A 24,352-nucleotide genomic window follows, 5' to 3' on the forward strand; every position below is an offset into this window, starting at 1 on the left:
ATGTGAACGTAGTTGCTAGCTACTTTGTGATAGCATCTTTTATATTTTCTGGGTAGCTGCTTCAAATGCGATGATTAGCTGCCGCATAGCAATGGGTATGTATCCATCATCTATACATCAACAGGACAATGGTGGCACAAGTGATGGGGAAGCATGGCTAAATCAAAAGATGCAGTATCGCACCATATGCACAAACATCGGTCAAGGAGTACGTCTCACATTACTCAGGACCATGAAATTCATCCAACTAGTGATGCCAGCATCCAGGTATGCACCTACTGGCCATAAGTTCGACATTGTCTATGTCGACAGTCAAAACATGGGGTTTTTCACAGTTTTTTTTTAGCCGATATGTGCCGACAGGTGGTATTTCATGCCCTACCATCCACTAGGGCAGGGATGGGGAACCTCAGGCCCGGGGGCCATATGCAACCAATCAGATTCTGTAATTTCTCTATAGCATCCTAGAAAATGACAGACAGAATCTGAGTGGTTGCTATGGGTGACATTACATCTTTTCATTTTTAGAAGCTTTAGTAAATATACCCTTGAAGGAGGTATTTCAATGTGTGCCGATAATGAGGACAGTCAGAAATATCAACACACATCTAGTCGATGCGGCGGTTTCTGACCGCATTGAAACATGTGCAGATTCAACTTTTTAGTCTAGTTTGTATTGTTGAAAACAGCTGCAGGATTGTCGAATCCCCCTGCAAACAGCCACCTAGATGGCTGCCTTGAATGGTTCCTCGGCCGGCAAGATGTAGTTCATGTGGATCTGCTCATACAGGGTATATAATGCTACCAAACACTTGCCAGTTTTCCCATAAGGCAAAACTGCTTATCTTCCACAGTATAACCGTTGTAGTGAGCCTAAACATGGCTACCACAGCTTTGATTAAGAAAAGCATCAGAAAGTTACAGATACTGTATACTTGGGCAGAGGGCATACAGCTTACTGTTTCCTCTGAGTTGAATACTGATTGAGCATCCTTCTATTAGAAATGTGTACCCTATCACTCTCCTGATTGGTTGAATTGAATAAGGATGCTTGGGGGTCTCTCAAATGTCAAATGTTGGCTCCCAATATTATACCGTCGGCCATGCAGAGCAGAGCATGGCCAACGGTATAACAATGGGAGCCAACATTTGACAGTAACGGTTTTAATCTAAAAAAGAACCGTTGACTAATTATAAAAAAACCTGTAATCAAAACGTGTTTTATGTTCCGAAGTACCCACACGCCCGTAACAGGCAGTTACTGTGACTGCAGGCTATGAGCAGAAGCAGGGAAATAACACAGGTGCGTGCGTGCGTCTGTAACGGTTCTTGTGTTTCATAGAACACATCTAAGAGATTTCACCTTAAATCTCCCTGACTGGAATCAGAGTCACTGCCTCTCCTGACTGCCACAGACCTCCTACTTGTGCAAATGCAAAGAAAACAGCTTTTCTGGTCGTCTGCCAATGTTACTGGTTAGTCTGAAGAGAAGGAATGTCTGCTATTTAAACACCAGGGCACAAGGCTCGCCCTGAAACGGTCGCTATGCCAATCAGCTGTCCCTCAACCAAGCCTATTACTATAATACACGAACACTACTGAAACAGGGCGTGACATTAACAGCTCATTGGAATGTCCACACCGCCAGTATAGAGCAGAAAGCGTAAAATTCGTACCCCTTCAGTTCAACCACCCTCCTCTAAAGGTATCAAACAGGAGAGAAAAGGGAGACACATTCTGCATATAAAACAAGTGACAACACAGCGGGAGAGTGCACGGATGACGGATTGAGAATATGACATATCAAAAAGGAAGGGGAAATTTTGTTGAAGTTTTACTAATAATTCAAAATGTACATAAAGATTACATACAAGACCTGGCAGAGGTTTCTATGTTTAAGCTACAAAAACATGATCATCAATACGGGGCTTGTGTGCCTGAATGTGTATACTGGCACGTAGGCGCAGCGTGTTACGGAACCGAGAGGTGGCAGATAACACGCAGGGTGGCCTTGCTTGGCTTTCAGTGCAGAGCTTTGTGTTTCATTTAAGTATACAGACACCACAAGAGGAATAGACTTTGTTTAGCTTAATAATGGTTAGTGAGTTTAGTCCACAGGTTCTCAAACTCGGTCCTGAGCAGTGGCGGTTTTTACCTATGGGCTGCAGGCCCCCCAGGTAAAATCTGCCATTGTTTCCTGTCTAAGTGAAGCCAGATGCAGTCTGTGACTGACAGTGACTTCCTATTTGACGTCTGACCTGCCAGTCACCCAAGGCAGTCCCATTGTTCCCTCCCTCCAGACGCCTCTACATGTGCTACTGAACGGCAGCCCATAAAAACCGGGTTCCACGCATGCGCAGTATGAGGACAATACTGCACATGCGCCGGACCTGGGACCCGGAATATGCCTCTGGGGGTTGGCGTATGTGCAGTACCGAAGAAGCTACTGCGCATGTGTCGACCCCGCGGCGGGGACCTACAGCTGGGATAGGGACCTTGGAATCGTGATTTGTGTCGGCAGCGACGGGGATGAGCACAGCGTCGGTGGCAGCGGAGGGGGGTCCGCATCACAGCAGCCCCCCTCCTCCGCAGAGATAAGAGCCTCCACTGATCCTGAGGACCTCGCACAGTTCATGTTTTCCAGATCACCTGTGCACAGTTAGTAATACACATAGTCTATGAACTACTGGTTTAGTCTATATTAGATTAGAGATATGCGGTTCTAACTCACCCAGAATTCCGGTTCGGACATCCTAAGAAGATCCGTACCAAGTCCTGGTTGGGATCTTTCCGCGATTCAGAATTAAGGTTTTAAATCTGAATTTTAGATGATTTGAATTACAAACCAAAAAAACACTTGAGGGTGGTTTTGCAAATCCAAAGCTGTTTAAAGCTTAACATAAGGAAAACTGGATGGGACACACAAAAATCCTATATAATAAAGGCTGCTCCTCACTTCTAGTGTCAAGAGTAATGAGTGCCAGCTGCCACTAGATGTTGCCAATGTGTGGCTTCATTTGGGCACACCCAGCCACCAGCGCCAACATTTCTGCTATGATGTCCTGTCATGTTAACAGACTGGTAACTAGTCCTACATAATTCTTCCCAAAATCATTTTTAGGCAATTTTTGCAGCTTTGAGTTCTGCAGAATTTCATATGAAACTGGAACATAATTTTTCTGGATTCTAAATGTGAAATGGTCCCTAAGACAGAGAGAATTTTAGTTTTGCAACAAGTTTGCCCATAGTTGCTCAGAAATTATGATGAGAGATAAAGTGGAGGCGTCACCCATAGCAACTAATTGGCTTCCAACTGAGCTTTATACACCTGGTGCAGTCTTAAAGAATTGACCCTAGTCTTGTTAAAGTCACAAGGAGGGAGAGGAAGATTCCATTGTAACAGCATGGAATAGCCGCTCTTTGTATGAAGTTCAGCAGTCGCACCTAACCGAATCATCCCCATAATTATTTGCATTGGGCAACTACAAAATGTTATCTTTTTCTATCTTGTTTCAAGGATTGATACATCTCCCATTTAGTGACAGCTGATCACATAATTACCAGAATATTAAGTTACCTTTCTCCCAGGTAATCACCAATGACCGTTTTGTTCAGACCTTCTCCTTTGTATAGGAACTGTGCTATATCCTCCGGTGTATTCTGTAGCAAGTCATTCTCTAAGAGGAACTGGATGCCCTGTATCAGAAAACACATATAAACATATTTCATGTGCTACTGTCAATTACACAGGTGGAAGCCTTCAGAATTCATATACAGTGTATTATTTCGGCTCACAAGTGTGCCTCCACTCTACATAGGCAGCTGCTGTGAGTTACAATGACATGTGGCAATAAGCCCACGTTCAATAGTAACAAATGTAATATTATCATTGTAGCACAGATAAGGCTGGCAGCACACATAAGACAGCATGGAAAGTGTAATGGTTAGCATTACTGCCTCACAGCACTGAGGTCATGGGTTTCGATTCCCACCATGGCCCTAACTGTGCGGAGTTTGTATATTCTCCCCATGCTTGCGTGGGTTTCCTCTGGGTACTCCGGTTTCCTCCCACAATCCAAAAAATATACTGTTAGGTTAATTGGCCACATGTTGGCAAACAGCCGAGCAAGATCACTTCCAGTATGCCTAATGGTACAGTCAGGGCTATTTTTCAGCAGGCTCCAGAAGGAACTGAGGCCCTTATTCTAGTTCACTCTGACAAAATAATTCTTAGATGGACAAAACCATGTGCACTGCAGGTCAGGCAGGTGTTACTTGTGCAGAGATAATTAGATTTGGGTGGGGTGTTACACCTGCCTCACCTGCAGTGCACATGGTTTTGTCCATCTAAGAAATATTTTGACAGAAAAAATGAACTAGAATAAGGGCCTCAGTTCCTGCTGGAGCCTGCTGAAAAATAGCCCTGGGTACAGTGACAGGCAATGGCACAGGGAGGCTGATAGCTGTGATTCTCAGTCATCCTCCCCCTTTATTCACCAATGTGCTGATAAGGATCCTGTTCAATGAAAATCATGCAACAAGCATCATAGGGGGAGATTCATCAAAGTGTTTTTGGAGAGAGATAAAGAACCAACCAATCAGCTGCTGTAATTGTAATGCAAAATGGAAGGTAGGAGTTGATTGGTTGGTACGTTATCGAACTCCACTCTCTCTCCTAGTAATGAAACATCTCATAGTCATTATCTGGAACATGTACTGACAATTTGCAGAAGATGTAGTCAGCATTAGACTGATGAAGATTATGGATTATGGGTCATAGCCAATTTGCGATAGTTATTCATTGGGCTATTCCATGAACTAGTAGTTTGCATGTAGTATGTATCCCCAGAGACACAGACAGAAGAGCATTGTATATAGCATGTGCCCATCATCACTGTACCGCATTTGCAGAAGGAATCCGTTCCCCAAAAAACAAGGGGACACAAACGGTGTATCTGTACAGTGCATAACACTGGTGCACGAGAAGCGTGACACATTTTTTTTGCCAGCATTTCTTTTGGACAGAATGATCAGTCTTTGGAAAAAGCGCTAGCACTAATGCCAAAATCAATACATGCAAGCTAATACTCACTATAATAAAAGCCGTGTTTGCTAGAGTCTGTTCTCCAGAAGACCTAATCTTTCAATATTTTTTTTATTTTTAGAGATTGTGAAAAAGTCTCCAAAGTAATTGTATGGAATTCTCGCCTTATTATTTCTATAACACAAGCAGTTTGGAATGTTCAAGCTGTATGCGTGCCTAGGGCTTCCCATAGCGGTGCCTCTGTTATGATCCCAACGTTCCAGTACCACATGGGTCTCATATAACTACTCGCAGGTGTCATGAACGGTTCAGTTGCTCAGATTGGCTACATGTTACCTTACCTCCCTCCCAGCACTATACCGGCCAATAAGGAGATAGTGTGTGTGTGTGTGTGTGTGTGTGTGTGTGTGTGTGTGTGTAACCGGAGTTCAACCTACACCGCCTGTAATGGCGAGGCAAACTAGCCCAACCTACACCTTGGCCCTGCACAGTAATTTCAACAGAAAAATCATTATAGTTTGTATTATGGGGGGAGGGGAGTAATTAGGTGGCATAGAGAAATGAGGGGTAGATTTATTAAGCTCGGTGAAGTGATAAACTGTCTGGTTTTTATCACCTTCAAATCAGCTCCTACCTGTCATGTTTCAAACCAAGCCTATAACTTCAGAGGTAGGAGCTGATTGGCCGGTGATAAAAACCAGACACTATCACTTCACTGAGCTTAATAAATCTGCCCCTTAGTTCCACCACCTCTCCAGGACCACTTTAAGCTCTCCTGACAATATCTGAAAGGTGATGGGGGGCTTTTGCCCCAATAAAAGTACTTCGGAAGTGTCCCATGCACTGGAACCACTTCACTGTTTCTACCTAGTAGTATCCTAACATAGTTAACTATAATCGGCAGTGCCGCGGGAGAACGATACAGTATATACACACTGACCCGATATCCTTCACAATATCAGTCAGTGATCCCACCGGCCCCCCACTCCGTAAGTGCAGTCGCTGACAATATGTATGTAATATTGTCAATGCTATTGATATCATCCATATGAGTAAGCTCAGCTTAACTTGCCGCAGATCAGGTCTATGTAAGACATCAACAAGATCTCAGACACTAAAGAATTTTAATTACAGCCACTGAGGAGAAGCAATGCCACCTACTGTATTATTATAAGGAAGGATAGGGACACAGTGGGAAGCCCCTTTAAACCGAGCACTGGAGAAGGGCTGGAGCTATGCCCAAGTCCTATTTCCCAAACTTGGTTAAAGTTTCAGAAAGAGTATCAAACATTGGGATTATACTGTGTAATGTGGCATTAAGTGAGAACCTAGGTGTACTTGCTTATACACACACAATCCTCAGCCAGTATACTATTCACTTGGCTTCTCAAATGTTCATTTCTGAAAGAGCAGGACTGGACAAGCAAAATGCAGGAGCCAGACTGCTCAGTCTGGTACCAGCGGAGATCTACACACATCGCCTGCGGACAGAAAAAACACTGCTTTGTCTGGGGACAGGCGGCTTTCACAGCAGCTCTGTGTAACCAACTGCTGGCCAGGCGCCACATATAGACATTTCATCTAATGTCTCAGTAGCCTAAGAACTTGGACAAAGGTAGAACATGTAGCCACAACATACAATAAATATTACCTTTTTTGGGTCCATGTTGAATTTCTTCCTTCCCATAGCGATCTGTTTATTCCTCTGTGTAGTTTTGCTACATAAAAGAGAAGAAGAAAAAAAAAGGGGGGGGGGGGGGATATTTTGTTAATAAATACCCACAAAAACTCAAGAAAGAATGTACTGTACAGGTGTTGACATACACCTATGGCCAAATCTCAACCAATGCTCTTTTGGCGAGTCACAGGTTATTCGACTTAACCTTGCCATGTGACTTCTTCTTAATAGGATACTTTTGAAAAAAAATCTGGGAGGACCATTTAGGTCGTGCCAGGTGCCCCTGGTACAAAAAGGACAGGTCTGTGAGTATAGAAGTATAAGAAACAGAGTTGTCCACTTATTTTATTGAGGGCCAGATGTACTAAGCTTCAAAAAGTGAGGAGAGTGATAAACCACCAGCCATTCAGCTCCTACCTGCCATTTTTCAAACCCAGCATGTGATATGGTAGTTAGCAGCTGATTGGCTGGTGGTTTATCACTCTCTATTTTATCCCTTTTCAAGCTTAGTACATCTGGCCCTTAAAGTCAGCTTCTCTGGACCAAATGCCTGCCACTTATTGTTCATAATTTACAAGGAGGAAAGACTAAACGGCTTTCTACAAGGTATAAGCACCAATCAGATCCAAAACGAATACCGTGCCAGATGGGTATTTTTACTTAAATGTTTGTAAGAATTTTTTGTAACAGTTTGTCCCTACAGGTAGGAATATTCAGTGATGTTTTGGCCATTGTAGAATACTGTACATTCACTGTTCGGGTACAGGGCCTCAACAGATACACCCATAACAACCATTACAATGTTAAAAGGAGATCTCCAGAATAATCATCTACTGTATTGTTAATCACAGTAACTATTCCAAACAGGTAGAATTAGAGAAGGTCGTGTCCTTTGAACTATAACCTCAGCCAATACCTGCTAAAACTCTAGAGACTACACTATTCCTCATAGTGGTCTGAAGTCAGAGGGTAGAAATGATAGAGCATGGAGACGCTGAGATATTTGGCTGTGTACACCTTTGTATATTACAATAACTAAACACTGCTAGCTTTCCCCTATGGGGTACAAGTGAAAATTAGCAATTATACTGGCAGGGGTGCTGGACGGCCCCCCGACAGTCGGGATTCCGACAGTCATTACTCCGACGTCGGAATCCCGACTGCTCCCTCGTGGGGGTCCACGACCCCCATAGAGGGAGAATAAAATAAGTGGCGAGCACAGCTCGCCACTGTGCCCGCAGTGTGGCGAGCGCAGTGTGGTGAGCGCAGCGTGGCGAGCGCAGCGAGCCCACAAGGGGCTTCATTGCGCTCTCCCCGCTGTGCAGTCGGGATTCCGACATCTGAGTAATGACTGTCGGTGTATTATACCACACCCACTGGCAGTGAAGTACATTTGTCTAATGGTGTTACATTCCTTTGCTATTTGACTAATGCTGTGTACACACGGTACAGTTTGACAGTGGATTTTGACTATATAGTCAAAAACTAATCGGGATCACATAGACATCGAATGGAGATAGAACATGTTTTTAACCTGTTTATCCTGATTCGATGCTGATGCCGATACATGTAGCTGAAATTGAAACGCCAATTAGACAGGGCAGCAATAACTTTATAGTGCAAATTGAATGTAGATAGCATGAATTGTATGTAAATAGTACAGATTTAGCAAAGATTGCATAGCAATCAAATCTTAATTCGAATAGCAAAGGAATCTCACCGTGTGTACACACCATAAGATTAGATTGCTATGCAATCTTTGCTAAGGCATGTGCTATTTACATACAATTCAGGCTATCTACATTCAATCTGCACTATATAGTCATTGCTGCCCTAACCATTTGGCTTTTCCATTTTAGCTGAACAGGAGCGCGCATCGGCATCGAATCGCCTTAAAAACATGTTCTATCTCCATACAAAGTCTATGCGATCCCGATTCGATTTTGAGAATATAGTCACAATCGAATGTCAATTAGTTCCGTGTGTACACAGTATAACCGTTTGGCAACCGTTCCCTCCAGAGTCATAGCAACATACCTCCCAACTTTTCCTTTCACAGGATCGAAACACCCAAAAAGGGGGTGCGGCCTGCAAAAAGGGGGCATGGTCTCGTGGGATGGGGACGACTCCCAACTGCCCCCCCCCCCCCCACGGGACAATGGCGGCCCCGGGTGGGACGCAGGAACGTCCCCAAAAGCCGGGACGTTCCCGCATTTAGTGGGACAGTTGGGAGGAATGTAGCAAAGATGACTGCACATATGTTTGTCTTATTTTTGGTTACCCCCACCTCACAGACATCAGACCCACCTGAAATTAAAATGGCCCTGCCACTAAGCAGTGTATATGGGGTCCTATTAGAGTGTGATAACACCAACGACAGAGATTCTATTGAGAGTGTGGGACTTTGCTTCAGAAAAAAAAAAAGAAAAAAACCTTGTTATGAATAGAGGTTTATGAATTTGCTATTTTAAAGAGCGTGCAAGAGTTTGTCCGCCTTTCATTATATCCTGTGACTTTTTTCCTGTCAAATGTTCAGCTGAATGAGCGTTTTTATTAAATGTAAGGTACACCAATGCCCTAATCACAGTTACAAATGTACACATGATATCCTGTCCTACACTTGGCTGCATCATGTTGCCTATGGGCAATCTGCATGCCAACAATCACGAGAACCATTTCAATTAGAACAATAATTGCTTTCCTCACTGCCCAAATCATGTCTCTTTACAAAGAACTTAAAATATTAATCCAACATGAAATCCAATTTTTCCCTGTCTCCTAAGCTGCAGCATGCATCTTCAGCTAATCATTGCTCCGCATGAGCTGAAAATCAGATAGAAGAGCACATAGGCAAGAGAAGGCTACAGTGTAAGATTCTTTTTTTTTTTTTTTTTTATCACAATAAAATCAACAAACATAACATAACAAAAATACAGTAGCAATAAGAAACTCATGGTAAGTCAATTTACAATAAAGTGACCCAGTTTTATAATAGCAAAAAAGAAAGGAAAGAACCTAGCAATGGTAGTGTGGTGAACCGTCAAATGGAGTAGTGCAATGAGAAGGATGAGAAGGCAGAAGACATGGTAATAGAAAAAGGAGAATGAGAAAGAAGAGAAAAAAAAGAGATAAAGGGGGGTAGGTTTGTTGGGGCGACCTCCACGCAAGTCTGCATAAAAAGGGGGAAAACAAGTTGCCAGATTGCTAAAAGTATATGACGGCCATATTGGGGGGGGGGGGGGGTTGGGGAGGGCTGCTTCCAGTCAACAGCTATTTGCCATGTCACAGCAGATATTATGCAATGGAGTGGGGAGGGTTAAAGGAAGTAGGAAGTATTTGGGATCAAAAGGTATAGTGGTGGCAAATAGGCGCAAGAGTAGGGTGATGATTTATCGCCAAATATTGACAAGTTTCAGACAGGACCACCAGATATATATATAAAAAAAACAGTACCCTCGTCTGTGCAAGCCCCCCTTAATTGAATCATTAAAAGTTACTTTTTAATCAATTTCTCTCTCTTTGGTGCACCTAACACGGACATAATTTTCTTTCCAAAAACCCTCCCTCCAACACCCATCTGAAGTATATGGGAGTATAGTTTTTAATTGGGAAGGAACAAAATACCAGCAGACAGCAGCTTATATACTGAGCATACTGAAAATATTCACATAGCTTAACTTTTTCCACATTTTGTTATGTTACAGTCTTATTCCAAAATGGAATAAATACATTTTTTTCCCTTAAAATTCTACACACAGTACCCCATAATGACATTGTGGAAAAAAGTTTTTGGGAGATTTTTGCACGTTTATTAAAGAAAAAAAAACTAAGAAATCACATGTACTTTAGTATTCACAGCATTTGCCATGAGCTCAGGTGCATTCTGTTTCCACTGATCATCCCTGAGAAGTTCCTACAGCTTAATTGGAGTCCATCTGTGGTAACTTCAGTTGGACATGATTTGGAAAGGCACATACCAGCCTATATAACTTCCCATACTGGACAGTGCATGTCAGAGTACAAACCAAGCATGAAGTCAATGGAATTGTCTGTGGACCTCCAAGACAGGATTGTCTTGAGGCACAGATCTGGGGAAGGGTACAGAAAAATATTTGCTGCTTTCAAGGTCCCAGTAAGCACAGTGGCCTCGATCATCTGTGAACAGAAGAAGTGAGGATCCACCTAGAGTTGACCAACCATCTAAAATGGAACAATCAGGGGAGAAGGGCTCTTGTAAGGGAGGTGACCAAGAACCTGCTGGTCACTGTCAGAGCTACAGCATTCCTCTGTGGAGAGAGGAGAACCTTCAGACCTGTATGGTAGTGTGGCCAGACTGAAGTCACTTCTTAGTAAAAAGCACATGCCAGCCCCCCTGGAGTTTGCCAAAATGCACCTGAAGGACTCTCAGACCATGAGAAACAAAATTCTCTGCTATGATGAGACAAAGATTGAACTCTTTGGTGTGAATGCCAGGTGTAATGTTTGGAGGAAACAGGGCACCACTCCTCACCAGGCCAATGCCATCCCTATAGTGAAGCATGGTGGCAACAGCATCATGCTGTGGGGATGTTTTTCAGTGGCTGGAACTGGGAGACTAGTCAGGATAGAGGCAAAAGATGAATGCAGCAATGTACAGAGACATCCTGGATGAAAACCTGCTCCAGAGCACTCTTGACCTCAGATTGGGGCAACGGTTCATTTTTCAGCTGGACAACGACCCTAAGCACACAGCCAAGATATCTATGGAGTGGCTTCAGGATAACTCTGGGAATGTCCCTGAGTGGCCCAGCCAGAGCCCAGACTTGAATCTGATCTCTGGAGAGATCTGAAAACGGCTGTGCACCGATGCTTCTAATCCAGCCTGATGGAGCTGCATAGAGGAATGGGCGAAACTGCCCAAAGATTGGTGTGCCAAGCTTGTGGCACCATATTTTAAAAGACTTGAGGCTGTAAAGGCTGCCAAATGTGTATCAACAAAGTATTAAGCAAAGGCTGTGAATTTTTTCACATTGTAATTATGGGGTATTGTGTGTAGAAGTTTTTGGGAAAAAAATGTATTTATTCCACCAAAGTGAAGCGCTGTGTATACTTTCCGGATGCACTGTACTATTTCCTTAATCTTCATACCTGGAAGCTGCATTTTCCCAAATTTTGGCCCAATCCTCGGTATCCATAGGGTGGTCCTAGGTCCAGCTCCCATGCCAGCTCATGAGGATCTCAAGTAGAACCTGAGTCCTCATCCAAAAAATGTATAAAATAGTAGATATCAGACCCCAAGTGGATGATTGTTTCCAGCAAACGTATTGAAAGGATGTTACAGGTCTGGCAGTGAGGACTAATGTATTTTGGAATAAAAGAGCCGAATTATGTAGATATCGAAAGAAATCTGTGGTTGGGATCTCGAGTGTCCGAAAACTGAGGTAAACTGGTATCACTGGTAATATCATTACGCTAATATATATTCCCCAATAGCCAGGTAGTAAAGGAGGATTTACATAAACCAGGGGAAAAAACTGGATTGTGTAATAATGGGATCGGAGGTGATGGGTATGGGGCAAAATTAAAACATTCATTTAACAAAATTCCAGATTGGCAGCGAGTGAGACACCATTGGATGGGGAAGTTTTGCACGAGGACGCTTATGCCTGGGGAGTCACATCAGAGAACACATTGTAGCTAAATTCAAATTCTCTGCCTCAATGTTCACCCAGACTCTGCTCCTGGCCCAGGACTGTACCATTGGACACACTGGGATAACTGCACAGCATAACAGAATTTTCTAAAATTAGGGATACCTAAACCACCCCCTCTAGAAGGACGTCTAGAATCTACCTATCCAAGATATAAAATAGGTAGACCACTTAAGGAGATCAGATTTAATGGCAACTAGAAGGCAGGGTAAGTTTTCCGTAAACAATTGGAGAAAGTGAGCGGTTAGAGAAACCCTGAGGTAACTGTACTTGATTTTTTTTTTTTATGTCAAGTGCAAGGGAACAAGGCACAGTGTATGATTCTTATAGTCACTAGTACAACATAGTAGCTAACGTAAGCACATTTTTAAGGTAGCAAAAATTTAAATAAGAAAAGTATACATCTCTCTCTCTCTCTCTCTCTCTCTCTATATATATATATATTTCTATCTATCCATAAGCACTTCATAATGTCCAACTTCACTGAAATATCCAGTCATGTGTAGATGACTTTCCAGTAATCAGAACTGAATGCCTGACCTCGGGACGACACTCCCAGCGCTTCCTACTGGAAAGAAATCACTCTACAGGAGATCCTCCATCCCACTGATCATTGTATAGAGATTGCTTTCCTTGTCTGGAAGAAGACACACACACACACACACACACACACACACACGTATATTTGTACTCAGTTACAGTGCAAAGGACAATTCTCAGTAATTCACTGTGATTTATCTGCATCACTAAGACCATGAGTAGGTGCTGACACCTTCGCAGTCACAATGGCGAAATTCATAAGGGTGGTGCAGTGACAGCCACTTTGGGCCTTATTCAGACTTGATCGCAGGGCAAATCTGTTCTCAAAATGGGCACAACCATGTACACTGCAGGTGGGGTAGATTTAACGTGCAAAGAGTTACATATTTTTTCTTCAACTTCCTCTAGATCCCAATCAGAACCACAGCAAATTTTTTGTTACCTCATACAACCGTAATGTGTTACAAAGTCTTGCTGTATGCCACTTTGTTTCATCAAAAAATACAAAATAATATTTAATTAATGGGAGATATCTGATTGATAGATAGATAGATAGATACTTTTCAGTGCTTATATTTCTTGGTACTTGCAGCATTTCAAATACTGATTGCAAATGGTTTGTAGCCTGTCACATGTAGAGCTGGCAGGACAATTTAGAAATGGAACAAGGTTGGCCAAAATTAGTCAAATTAAAAATCAGTAAGATCTTTGACAAGCAGAGAAGATGCAAATCTGTACTACACAAGTTCTGTAAGTTCTGACTGTGCAGGCAAGGCAATTGTGACTAGACCAGACATAGACCATCATTAGTTACACAAAATTGCTCAGTTAAAATCTCCAGTGCATCCAGCCAAAATCACTTAGTCAAAATTGCCCATTAGCCAATATCATATTTTGTACAGGGCTTTAAACTGTAAGCCCACACAGGTAGGGCCTTTTTCCCTCATGGTCTACTCCAAATACCATCACCGTTGTGCCTGTCTTCCCACCCCCACCATCAGCAACTATGATTCAGCCAATTAATTCTGGTTCACTAATACCCCTTTCACACCGCACAAATAACCCTGTGCTGTGTTAAAGCACCATTTGAAAAAAAACCTGGGTCCAGCTATCGGACCAGGGTTAAAAGAAGAGCTTTACATGGGTCAGACCCATACCTCCCAACTTCTGTGTTGGGGAAATAGAGCGCCCGAAAAGGGGGCGGGGCGTATGCAAATGAGTATGTTTATGCTAATTAGCCGCAACCTCATTTTCATACGAGAATAGACGCTGTGCGCATGCGCACAGCGTCTATTCTATTAGATTGAGGGGTCTCCCAACTGCCACCCCCGCAGCGGGACAATGCCTGCCGCGGGTGGGACAGCAGGACATGACCCGAAAATCGGGACTGTCCCGCTGTAATCGTGACAGTTGGGAGGTATGCAGACCCAGGTTGATGAGCAGTGTAAACTGGTAACCCGGGTCAAGCACCCCGAGTCATGTTTACACTATAGGGAGGAGGTAGCATCAACTCTATGCGCTGCCTCCCGCCCAACCCCCCCCCCCTTCCCAGTGTGACGCCAGCGACTCAGATTATTGCCTGGTCATTGAGGGGAGCTTCACCTCACAAATGTCAGGTCTCTACCGGGACGGAAGCGTGTCCAAATACTGGGTGCTATGTGAAAGGGGTATTAGTGCTGATTACTTCCTACAACCACAAGCCCCCCCCCCTCACACACACACACACACCTAAGTCAAGTGAATTATTATTAGACAGTGAGTGGCTCTACTCTTCCTCTCTACCCCTCCCATTCCCTCCTCTTTGTGTTTGAGTGAATCAGTGTTAATAGTGATACTATGCATTGATCTAGAATAATATAAATATAACTCATTAAGGGGCAGATTTATTAGGCTTGGAGAAGAGATAAACTGGAGATAAAGCGGAGAAAAGGTAAAAGGAGATAAAGCACCAGCCAATCAACTCCCAACTGTCTTTTTCAAACACAGCTGATTGGCTGGTGCTTTATCTCCTTTTACCTTTTCTCCGCTTTATCTACAGTTTATCTCTTCTCCAAGCTTAATAAATCTGCCCCATAAACATTTAAAAAATCATAACAATAATGACCATAATTACTATTATGATGATTATGATAATATACGTAAAAACCTAAATATATAAGATCCATTAAATGTTATAGAAGATGTTACCTAGAACATACCCTGAGTATTGCACGGCAGCTGGATCTTCTGTTCTACAAATCTAATGACTGCACTTGATGCGTATATACGCTTCAATCCACACATTTTAGTGATGTCATTTCTCTACCGAAAGGGATGAAATAACTAATCAACCATAATTACTAGTCAAAAGTACATTAGAGGTAGGGTAAATAGGCCTGATATAGAGGCGGAAGCATTCACTGCTGAAATTTCGTACATAACAGATCTGCAAAACTATGCTAAAGATAGTACGACAATGATCTGTGCAGCGACACCTCGTGCACAGGTGCAACGAAGCACCATCGGTCATATCATGGATCATCTGACCTACCCTATGGTCGCTTGGAATTTCCGTCACAAGCAAGTTGCCGCAGCCTTTACAGTTGCGTATGAATTTGCAGTTGCAGAAGCGCCCCTGAAACCATCTGCAGTTTTAAAGCACTTCCCGTTACCTCCAACAAACAGTCACTACTGTACCCTCCTCTCGCTTTGCAAAGAAAATCCCGACTGCGTCCTCCATTGCTAATCAACTGCCACGCTTGTGCAGTACAAAGTGATCTGTCATCTGTGCATCCATTTGCACTGCATCCAAACAGATGCAGGCCCAGTGTACTAGCTTGGTATTCATCCCACCATGTAGTGATGAGAAAAAGGGAGAGCTTGAGCAAGTGTGAGATGTAAAGAATATGCAGGTTGTTCTAAACAAATCATCCCCCAAACATGAGTCATGAGAGAACTGCACGTCTCTCTCTCTCTCTCTGTAGCTTCCTCCAAAAGATTGCCAAAATAAACGATCTGTTAAAGCCAGGTTTTCCGCCTTTACTGAAACATAGTAAAAGAAGGAAAACCTGGTCTTGAACGTGTACTGACCACTGGGCTAATGCAGGACAATAGAATCAGACTGCTGTACGCAATGTACTAGCCTTGGGCTAGTCGGGATCAGTCAGATCCTACCACCCTTTAATGACCTTTAATGATCTCCTGCTTTTCAGCTGTCAATCTCTAATGTAAACAAGATGGACAGCTGTCAATCTCTGCCGGTGACCTGTGAAAGTAGGACTATTCTTCCAGTCTGTGTGAGCTGGTCTCTTATACTCCCCAACATGTAACTGTCCATATAGACTTCTCATCTATATGTGACTTGTGACCTGATCCAGACCCATTTGGACAGCTGTGAATTTGCTAACCTTCGCTGGCTGTATGCAAAGTGATTGACAGGTGCTGGACATTTGGGGGGCATTCGCTGATATTAGCAGCGGCCTCTTTCTCCCCAAGGCCTTCACAGCACTGAGTTAGTCTAGACTTACTCTAGGACAGGGGTTCCCAATCTTTTTTTAATCAAGGCACCCCTAGAGTATCAGAATTGTTTCACGGCACCCCTAGGCCAAAATTTATTTTATTAGATTGTGTTTATATGCAATTCTTCATGTCAGTTATGTGGTAAATGGCAGGGTTTGCTTCTGTTTGTACACATTTTATGATTGGCAGCCACCCGCACTGTTTTTTCTAATAAATAATGCACCATTAATATTTTTTGTTGGTCCTGGACCACCAACCCAGGGCACCCCTGCAAGTGTCCTGAGGCACCCCAGGGAGCCACGGCACACAGTTTGGGAACCACTGCTCTAGGAGAATTATTGGATGGTGAATGAGCTCATTCGCAGCCGTGGGGCAGGGGGGAGGGGGGCAGCATTCAAACACTCGCAGCCCAGCAAGCAGGTATGAATGGTGCCCTGGGCTATGGAAGGCCCTAAGTTGTCAGCTCAGCCCCATTGCAGGAGGTGCTTTTCCTGTTGGCAGAGCAGCGGAGTGAGATAACACATGAGGGGTTACGGATGATGGAGAAAGCCTACCTTTCTTCTACAGATGTAAGATTGTCGATTTCAGTCATCACCTCTGCGATTTCAAACTTCAACCTCTGTATAAAGGAAAGAAGACACAAGGGTTACGTGCGGTTAATACCAAATGAAAGTGATCCAATTTACACGTGGGAGTTATTGAAGCTTCAACCAGCATTGCACATGAGGCTTTTCTGGGGATTAGCGAAGCTTTAACATCACAGGTCAATTATGCCCCTATTAACATTCTATATAAACCATTTTATCTGAAGAAAGAACATAAAACACTTCAAAAGCAAGACCTAAGTAAGTTTCTGCGTAAAAGTCACATCACAAAGTTAAACACAGAGTGTAGGAAGAATGAAAGAAGCATTGGTGGGAAGACAAGCGTCAGCTTTGTAATGTGTGCATGAACCACACAGGCAAACAGACTTCTGGTACAGAATACACCAAAACCCTCATCCTGGAAATGACACGCACAGCACACACCTATGCGAGTGACCACCAGCACCCACCAAACACAAGTCAAAATTCACTTGCCTGCACATTCTATTTGGCTGGGCATCAACGACGCCGTGGGGATGCGCATCACTATCGCCCGCAGTGTACACATGGGGTGATTCGCCCAGTGTGTGCATGGTTTTACAGTATATAGAGGATACCTCCTGTAACCCTCCATGTCAAAAAGTCTGGGTCTAGCTTGCAGATTACACATTTAGGTTATAGAGCACGGACGGATATGTGTGTGCCCCAAAAGGGTGCATTTGCAGCCTGCATAGTTGTGGATGCATTCGATGTTGTGTGCCCTGAAACTAATTTGCATATTCAACTAAATACAATGCTCAGCAATTCCTTGGTCTATGCAACCCTATTTCCTCCCAGTCGGAAAGATCACTTGAAGTTCTCTCCAGATCAATATTTTGTGTGTCTATTTCCATGAAATTAAGCCCCAAAAAAGCAGCTATATAAACTAGTGGGTACTTGTTTCCTAGCACGGCGCCCGCGATTTTGATTGTATTGATCGCGGCCGCAAAAATTGCGTCGATCTCATCGCATGCCAACCAAAACGCATGCGATGCGATCTTTGCATTGGAATCAATGTAAAATGGTCCCTAAGACCCAATTTTACATTGATTTCAATGTAAAAAGCCCCAAAACCCAATAGTGGGGTGGCATTAACAATGGGGGGGCATTAAGCATACTTAATACCCATGAGGGGGCATATACAATGAGAAATTGGCCATATTGACTCATTTCCCATTGTTCCCAATGTAAAATCGCATTAATCGCGTCGCATGCCATTATAATGGCATGCGAGCGACGCGATCAACGCGAATTTAACTTTAAAACTCATTTAACATTGTTCTCTATGGGAAAATCGCGTTGATCGCGGCGGTCGCATCGCGTGCCATTATAACGGCACGCGATGGATGCGATCAACGTGATTTTCTCTTTACCGGCAATTAAAGCTGGTAATTGACAGAAAATTGCGTCCATCGCGTCGATCGCATGCCTTAAGTACCTTAACTGAAGGCATGCGATCAACCCCGACGGGCGCCATGCTAGGGAACAAGTACCGACTAGTGTTGTTCTGGACTTGCACGCGGGGCTTATAACAGTCATGCTTTGCATTGTCTCACAATAACAGGTGCATTAAACATCAAGATGGAGATGACGCTTGTGTGTTCCTGTGCAATAAACCTTCACTGATCATCTTCTGACAGCTGGGATGTAGTAGAATTACATGTTTTCAACTGATACTCTTGTAAGTGTTAGGTCAGTGCATGTGCATTTAACTGTATATGTATTAATGTCCCCACACGAGAGAGCACAGAACGAGACACAACCTCCCATAACGCTACTATCCGGTTCACATGTCCTACTGGATAATGCTCTTCAAAGTACAACCAGCTGCGTCCAATCATTTCCCATTGGTAAAATGCCACGGACAGGAACTAGTCTTCAGATTTCAGATGATTAATGTCTACCCAGAGGAGTTGCTCAATTTTAAGAAGTCTCCAGCAACATAGTCAAAAAGCAATCTGGACAGAGACATGACATATTTTGTCTCCTGCTGCTGGATGCTTTCTCACAGCAGACTACACACCCACTTGTGTCACACTTAAGAGTGCTCCCACCTATCCCCTCACTGCATACAACAGATCCCACATATCTTATCAGACAAACATCCCAACAATCTCCTGTGCTATGAGAACCAAAAAGCGTTTATCTCTACAGCTGGGACCCTGTAACACGAGTGAGTAAGCATGACGCGCGCCATGACGGCTGGGGGAGTGGCTTGCTTTGGCACAAGAGATGTGAACGGGTCAGTCGCTTACATCACAAGCTCACCTGGCCGTAGCACTATACTCCTGGCCGTAGCACAATACTCACCTGGCCGTAGCACTATACTCACCTGGCCGTAGCACTATACTCACCTGGCCGTAGCACAATACTCACCTGGCCGTAGCACTATACTCACCTGGCCGTAGCACTATACTCACCTGGCCGTAGCACTATACTCACCTGGCCGTAGCACTATACTCACCTGGCCGTAGCACTATACTCACCTGGCCGTAGCACTATACTCCTGGCCGTAGCACAATACTCACCTGGCCGTATCACAATACTCACCCGGCCGTATCACTATACTCACCTGGCCGTAGCACTATACTCACCTGGCCGTAGCACTATACTCACCTGGCCGTAGCACAATACTCACCTGGCCGTATCACAATACTCACCTGGCCGTAGCACTATACTCACCTGGCCGTATCACAATACTCACCTGGCCGTAGCACTATACTCACCTGGCCGTAGCACTATACTCACCTGGCCGTAGCACTATACTCACCTGGCCGTAGCACAATACTCACCTGGCCGTAGCACAATACTCACCTGGCCGTAGCACTATACTCACCTGGCCGTAGCACTATACTCACCTGGCCGTAGCACTATACTCACCTGGCCGTAGCACTATACTCACCTGGCCGTAGCACTATACTCACCTGGCCGTAGCACAGTACTCACCTGGCCGTAGCACTATACTCACCTGGCTGAGTTATTTGATAAATGATTCTAACTATACGATGTGTGTGACTGACACAAAAAGCTCCACCCACACAAGTTGTGCCAAATAACCTAGTGGCTACTAAAAGGTATACGTCATTAGGTCAACATGCATTGGGTAGACCACTGAAGGTCCACATGGCATAGGTGGACACCTGAAATAGGTCGACATGAATGGAAGGTTGCCACAAGCATCAGGTTAACAATGGCTAGGTTGACAGTCAAAAGGTCACCATGGGAATTTCATCTTTTTTTTGAGCCGACGTGTGCTGATAGGTATTTCATGCCCTTCCATCCACTAGGGCAGGCCTGGCCAACATGTGGCTCTCCAGATGTTGACAAACTACAAATCCCATCATGCCTTTCCACAGTTTTGCTGTAAGGGAGTGTTAAAACTGTGGCAAGGCATGCTGGGATTTGTAGTTTGACAACATCTGGAGAGCCACAGGTTGGCCTGTCCTGCACTAGGGCATGGAGGGAGAATAGAACAGTCTGAGAGTTACCATTCCCGAAGTATGGCGAGCGCAGCGATCCATGCGTGGGGACACGGTACACTTCTAAGGGGTCCATGTCTACTATGTCAACATTCTTGACTAAAAAAAAAAAAACACGACAACGACGACCTTTTGACTGTCGACCTATCAATTGTCGACCTTTCATCCATGTCAACCTTAGCCATGTCGACACATGTTGACCTTCAGTGACCGACCCAATGACCCATACCCCACACACAATTAGCGTCTCAGGCACTTCAAGCGCCAAACAAATAAATGTTTTTGATTAGACATTTACATTACATCTGGCTTTACATGAAAAGACCAATCTATATATGATGACGCAGTGACGACTGGGGATAGCCACATCCTGTAGTCTGTTTAGATAAAAGCAGAATCCCAGCGTTCATAATTACCTCAATGTCATCTATAAGCTCTTTTTTTCTGCGTCTTATATTCAACAGTTCCTCCCTCTCCTCTGATGAAAGGTCTTCTGGCACTGCAAGAAAAAATAAAAAATGGTAACTACATTCAGAACAAACAATAACACTAAAAATAAACCGGACCACTTCCTAACCAGACGGTTCTATTAATATGAAAGTGACAAAACATTTCCAAACCGCAATGACACCCGCTGGCAAACATAATGCTACATATGTTACACTACTTTCAGAATTAAAATCCGCCCGTTCATTTTCATTCAATGCTACACTGACATGTTCCACATGCAAAGCTTCCGTCCCCATGACTACGGACTAATTCAATATAGCAGTTTCATTGCCTGGTCATGATGACATAAGACAGCAGCCACAGATGTGATGTAAAACAGCACAGAAATGGACATTTATGTTATGTATCTTTCAGAATCACACAGACAGAATGGAACCCATGTGAAACAGGATTGGCTCCCTGTAATGCAGCAGAATGAATGTGCCTCAGGTATGTCATTTGCTGACTGAAGACTTCACCTGCATACAAGGAAGAGCTCAGCACCCACAGGAGGTTAAACGATTACATGGGCGCTGGGGATGGAGATGGCTGTTGTAACCAGTGGTAGGCCTTTGATGTGCTGTTGGAGCCAGTAATCAGCTGATTGTCTGCACACAGGCCCACCCCATGAAGCTGCTCTAATGCAGAGACTGTAAACCACTACAGACTAATCCTCTGATGCAAAGCAATCAGTGCTTCCACCACCACACAGTGTTCTCTCCTACACGCTATTGAATTACGGGAGATGCAAATGTAAGACGAAAGCTCATTTGTTAGCATAATGGAATTAATGACAAGAAAAGAAAAAGCAAGATGCTATATATAAATGTACAACACTAAGTACAGCATGCAAACGCCCAAAGTTTAAGCCCTTTCACTTTGATACTGTTACTACAAAGGGATAAAAAAAATAAAAATAAAAACCAGTGTGACCAGCTTATTCAAAAGCCAGTGTTATGGCATAGTTGCCTACCTGACCCTCTCCTTCAGGGAGAAAATGCTCTGTTCCTGGACTTCCCTGGTAAGGTATGATTTCCATCACCTGTGGGGAGCTAGGTAATTGAACTAACCGAGATAAATCGTATGCAATCACGTTCCCCGCTGTGGGGAGGGGTGCCGACTCGGATGTTGGATGTGAACCAGGTCCGACTCTCCGATTTTCATAGAATTGCGCATCAGATCGGATATCAAACACATCCGATTTGGCCTTTTTTCACATGATTTCTAGGCCTGAACCTCCAGAATCGGGGGGAAAGTATAAAACATCAGCTGCTTACCATCATGTTAGGCTGGGTTTAAAAAAATACAAGTAGGAGGTGATTGGCTGGCTGTTTATTACTATCCACTTTATCATGAAGCTTGATACATCTGGCTCGGGTGTGGATCATATTATCGACCCCACTTAGGTCGACAGTCATTAGGTCGACACCACTGGGTCGACAGGGTTTTAGGTCGACATGGATGAAGGTTGACTTGTGTCTAGGTTGACAAGGGACAAGGTCGACAAATGCGTTAGATAGACATGAGTTAGGTCGACAGGTCGCGAGGTCGACATGGGTTTTTTCATTTTTTTTTACCCGAATGTCAACACAGCCAACATGGACACAGTTGGAAGTCAACCGCAGCCCCTCGCATCACTCGATTCGCTCGCTATGCTTCGGGCATGGTGCCTCGCTATGCTTCGGGCATGGTGCCTCGCTGCGCTCGGCACACCATTTTATTCTCACGCCACGCCCTAGTGGATGGTAGGGCATGAAATACCACCTGTCGGCACATGTAGGCTCAAAAAACAGATTATGTGTAGGTTTATGTGTTGTTTAATGTGTATGTGCTTTATCGTTCACCTGGGAGTTCTGACAATATCGTTAATGATACGACACGCAAACCGAATTGTCTAGTGTGTGATTGAGTTTTAGATAAACTTCTACTTGTGTAGAATTGTTCCCCGACTTTGCAAAGCTTCAAACGGGCACTGAAAACTCATCTATTCATCAAAGCGTACCCTTCCGCTGAATAACTTAGTCCTGACCCCTGCCACAGGCCTTGACCATCTCTGCCTGCTTACATCCTGCTATCAATTCACCTCCCACCTGCTTGCACCTCATGTAATCTGTTTCCCCTTCATACTAGATTGTAAGCTCTTCAGAGCAGGGCCCTCTTCTCTTCACATTTCACTCACAGCTCTCCCATACTCAAACACTCAGTGACCATCTTCGTCCACATACTCATCTCCATCTTTGGCCACCAGCCTTTAGTATCACATTGGTCAAGTCCTCACTACTAAAGGTGCCCACAGACGCATCAATTATTGAATGCGTTTTGTACTTTTTAAGTACAAAACACATCTTACTGTATGTACTATTATCGGGTGGTGTTTATGGGCTTGTGCGACGCGATGCACATTCCCGGGAGCCCGATATTGTATGTCTAAAAAAGTACGTGCTGCACGTACTTTTTAGACTACATCTGTAAATTAACATTACAAACATGGGTTAATCGCATCGCATCGTATGCATCCAAGTGCACATTGCATAGCAAGCTGGAAGAAAAATTGTATAGAACCATTGTACAGTCAAAAACGCATAGCACAGTACAATTGATGCGTCTGTGGGCACCTTTACATTTAAGCGGTCATGTGTATTGAATTGTGGCATTCATTTTACCTGTACTCTGTTTTTGTAATTTATTTGTCTCCCTGTACTGTTACTTTGTACAGCACTAGGTAACACTTGTGGCGCTCCCGTGTGCAGCCCCTGATGGTCGCTGGTCGCAGGACCTTGCAGAGTCTCTTGTTCATCAGCAGAGTCTCCAGCAGAGTCACTGGCAGAGTCTCCTGTTCATCAGCGACCATCTCTGGTCGCTGATGAAAAGGAGACACTGAGCAATATATCTCCCCAGTGTGTACACAGCTTTACATTAATGGCATTCCTCCCAACTCTCCCGCTTACCGCGGGAACGTCCCGATATTCGGGGACGTTCCCGCGTTCCGCCCGGGGCCGCCATTGTCCCACGGTGGGGGGGACAGTTGGGATCCCCACCAGCTTGCCAAGAATAGACGCTGTGCGCATACGCACAGCGTCTATTCAGCACCGACGAGCGGCGAAAACGGGGATGTGGCCGGAGTCCGCGTCACCCCACGAGGCCACACCCCCTTTTCGGGAGTACGCGCGGCAAAGCCGTGCGAACTTCCCGACCTCCCAACTTCAAAAGTTGGGAGGTATGTAATGGTGTCTTATTGAATGCACAGTCTGAAAATGCTGGAATCCCTCCTTAAAAATCACCAGGGACAGGTGGGGAGGGGTGCTACTATA

At 44.2% G+C, this 24,352-nt stretch overlaps 1 protein-coding gene across 2 annotated transcripts in view; it reads right to left on the reverse strand.

Annotated features, from left to right (window-relative positions):
- The window catches only part of CYTH3 (cytohesin 3), a 124,318-nt gene that overhangs the window by 48,604 nt on the left and 51,362 nt on the right, over window positions 1-24,352 (reverse strand). Inside the window, exons 1-5 of one of the 2 annotated variants that reach the window (XM_083153209.1) lie at window positions 21,521-21,603; window positions 20,969-21,051; window positions 17,005-17,069; window positions 6,696-6,762; window positions 3,578-3,696 (exon numbers count right to left, since the gene is read on the reverse strand). In XM_083153209.1, coding sequence (XP_083009335.1) covers window positions 3,578-3,696; window positions 6,696-6,762; window positions 17,005-17,042 — 224 coding nt within the window. In that variant the 5' untranslated portion in view covers window positions 17,043-17,069; window positions 20,969-21,051; window positions 21,521-21,603. Of the gene's footprint in view, window positions 1-3,577; window positions 3,697-6,695; window positions 6,763-17,004; window positions 17,070-20,968; window positions 21,052-21,520; window positions 21,604-24,352 lie in introns of those variants that run through there. The other variant, XM_083153208.1, reaches the window with a different exon arrangement.

The sequence above is a fragment of the Crinia signifera genome, chromosome 7, assembly GCF_055691185.1.
Source record: "Crinia signifera chromosome 7, ASM5569118v1, whole genome shotgun sequence".
Lineage (NCBI taxonomy): Eukaryota > Metazoa > Chordata > Amphibia > Anura > Myobatrachidae > Crinia > Crinia signifera.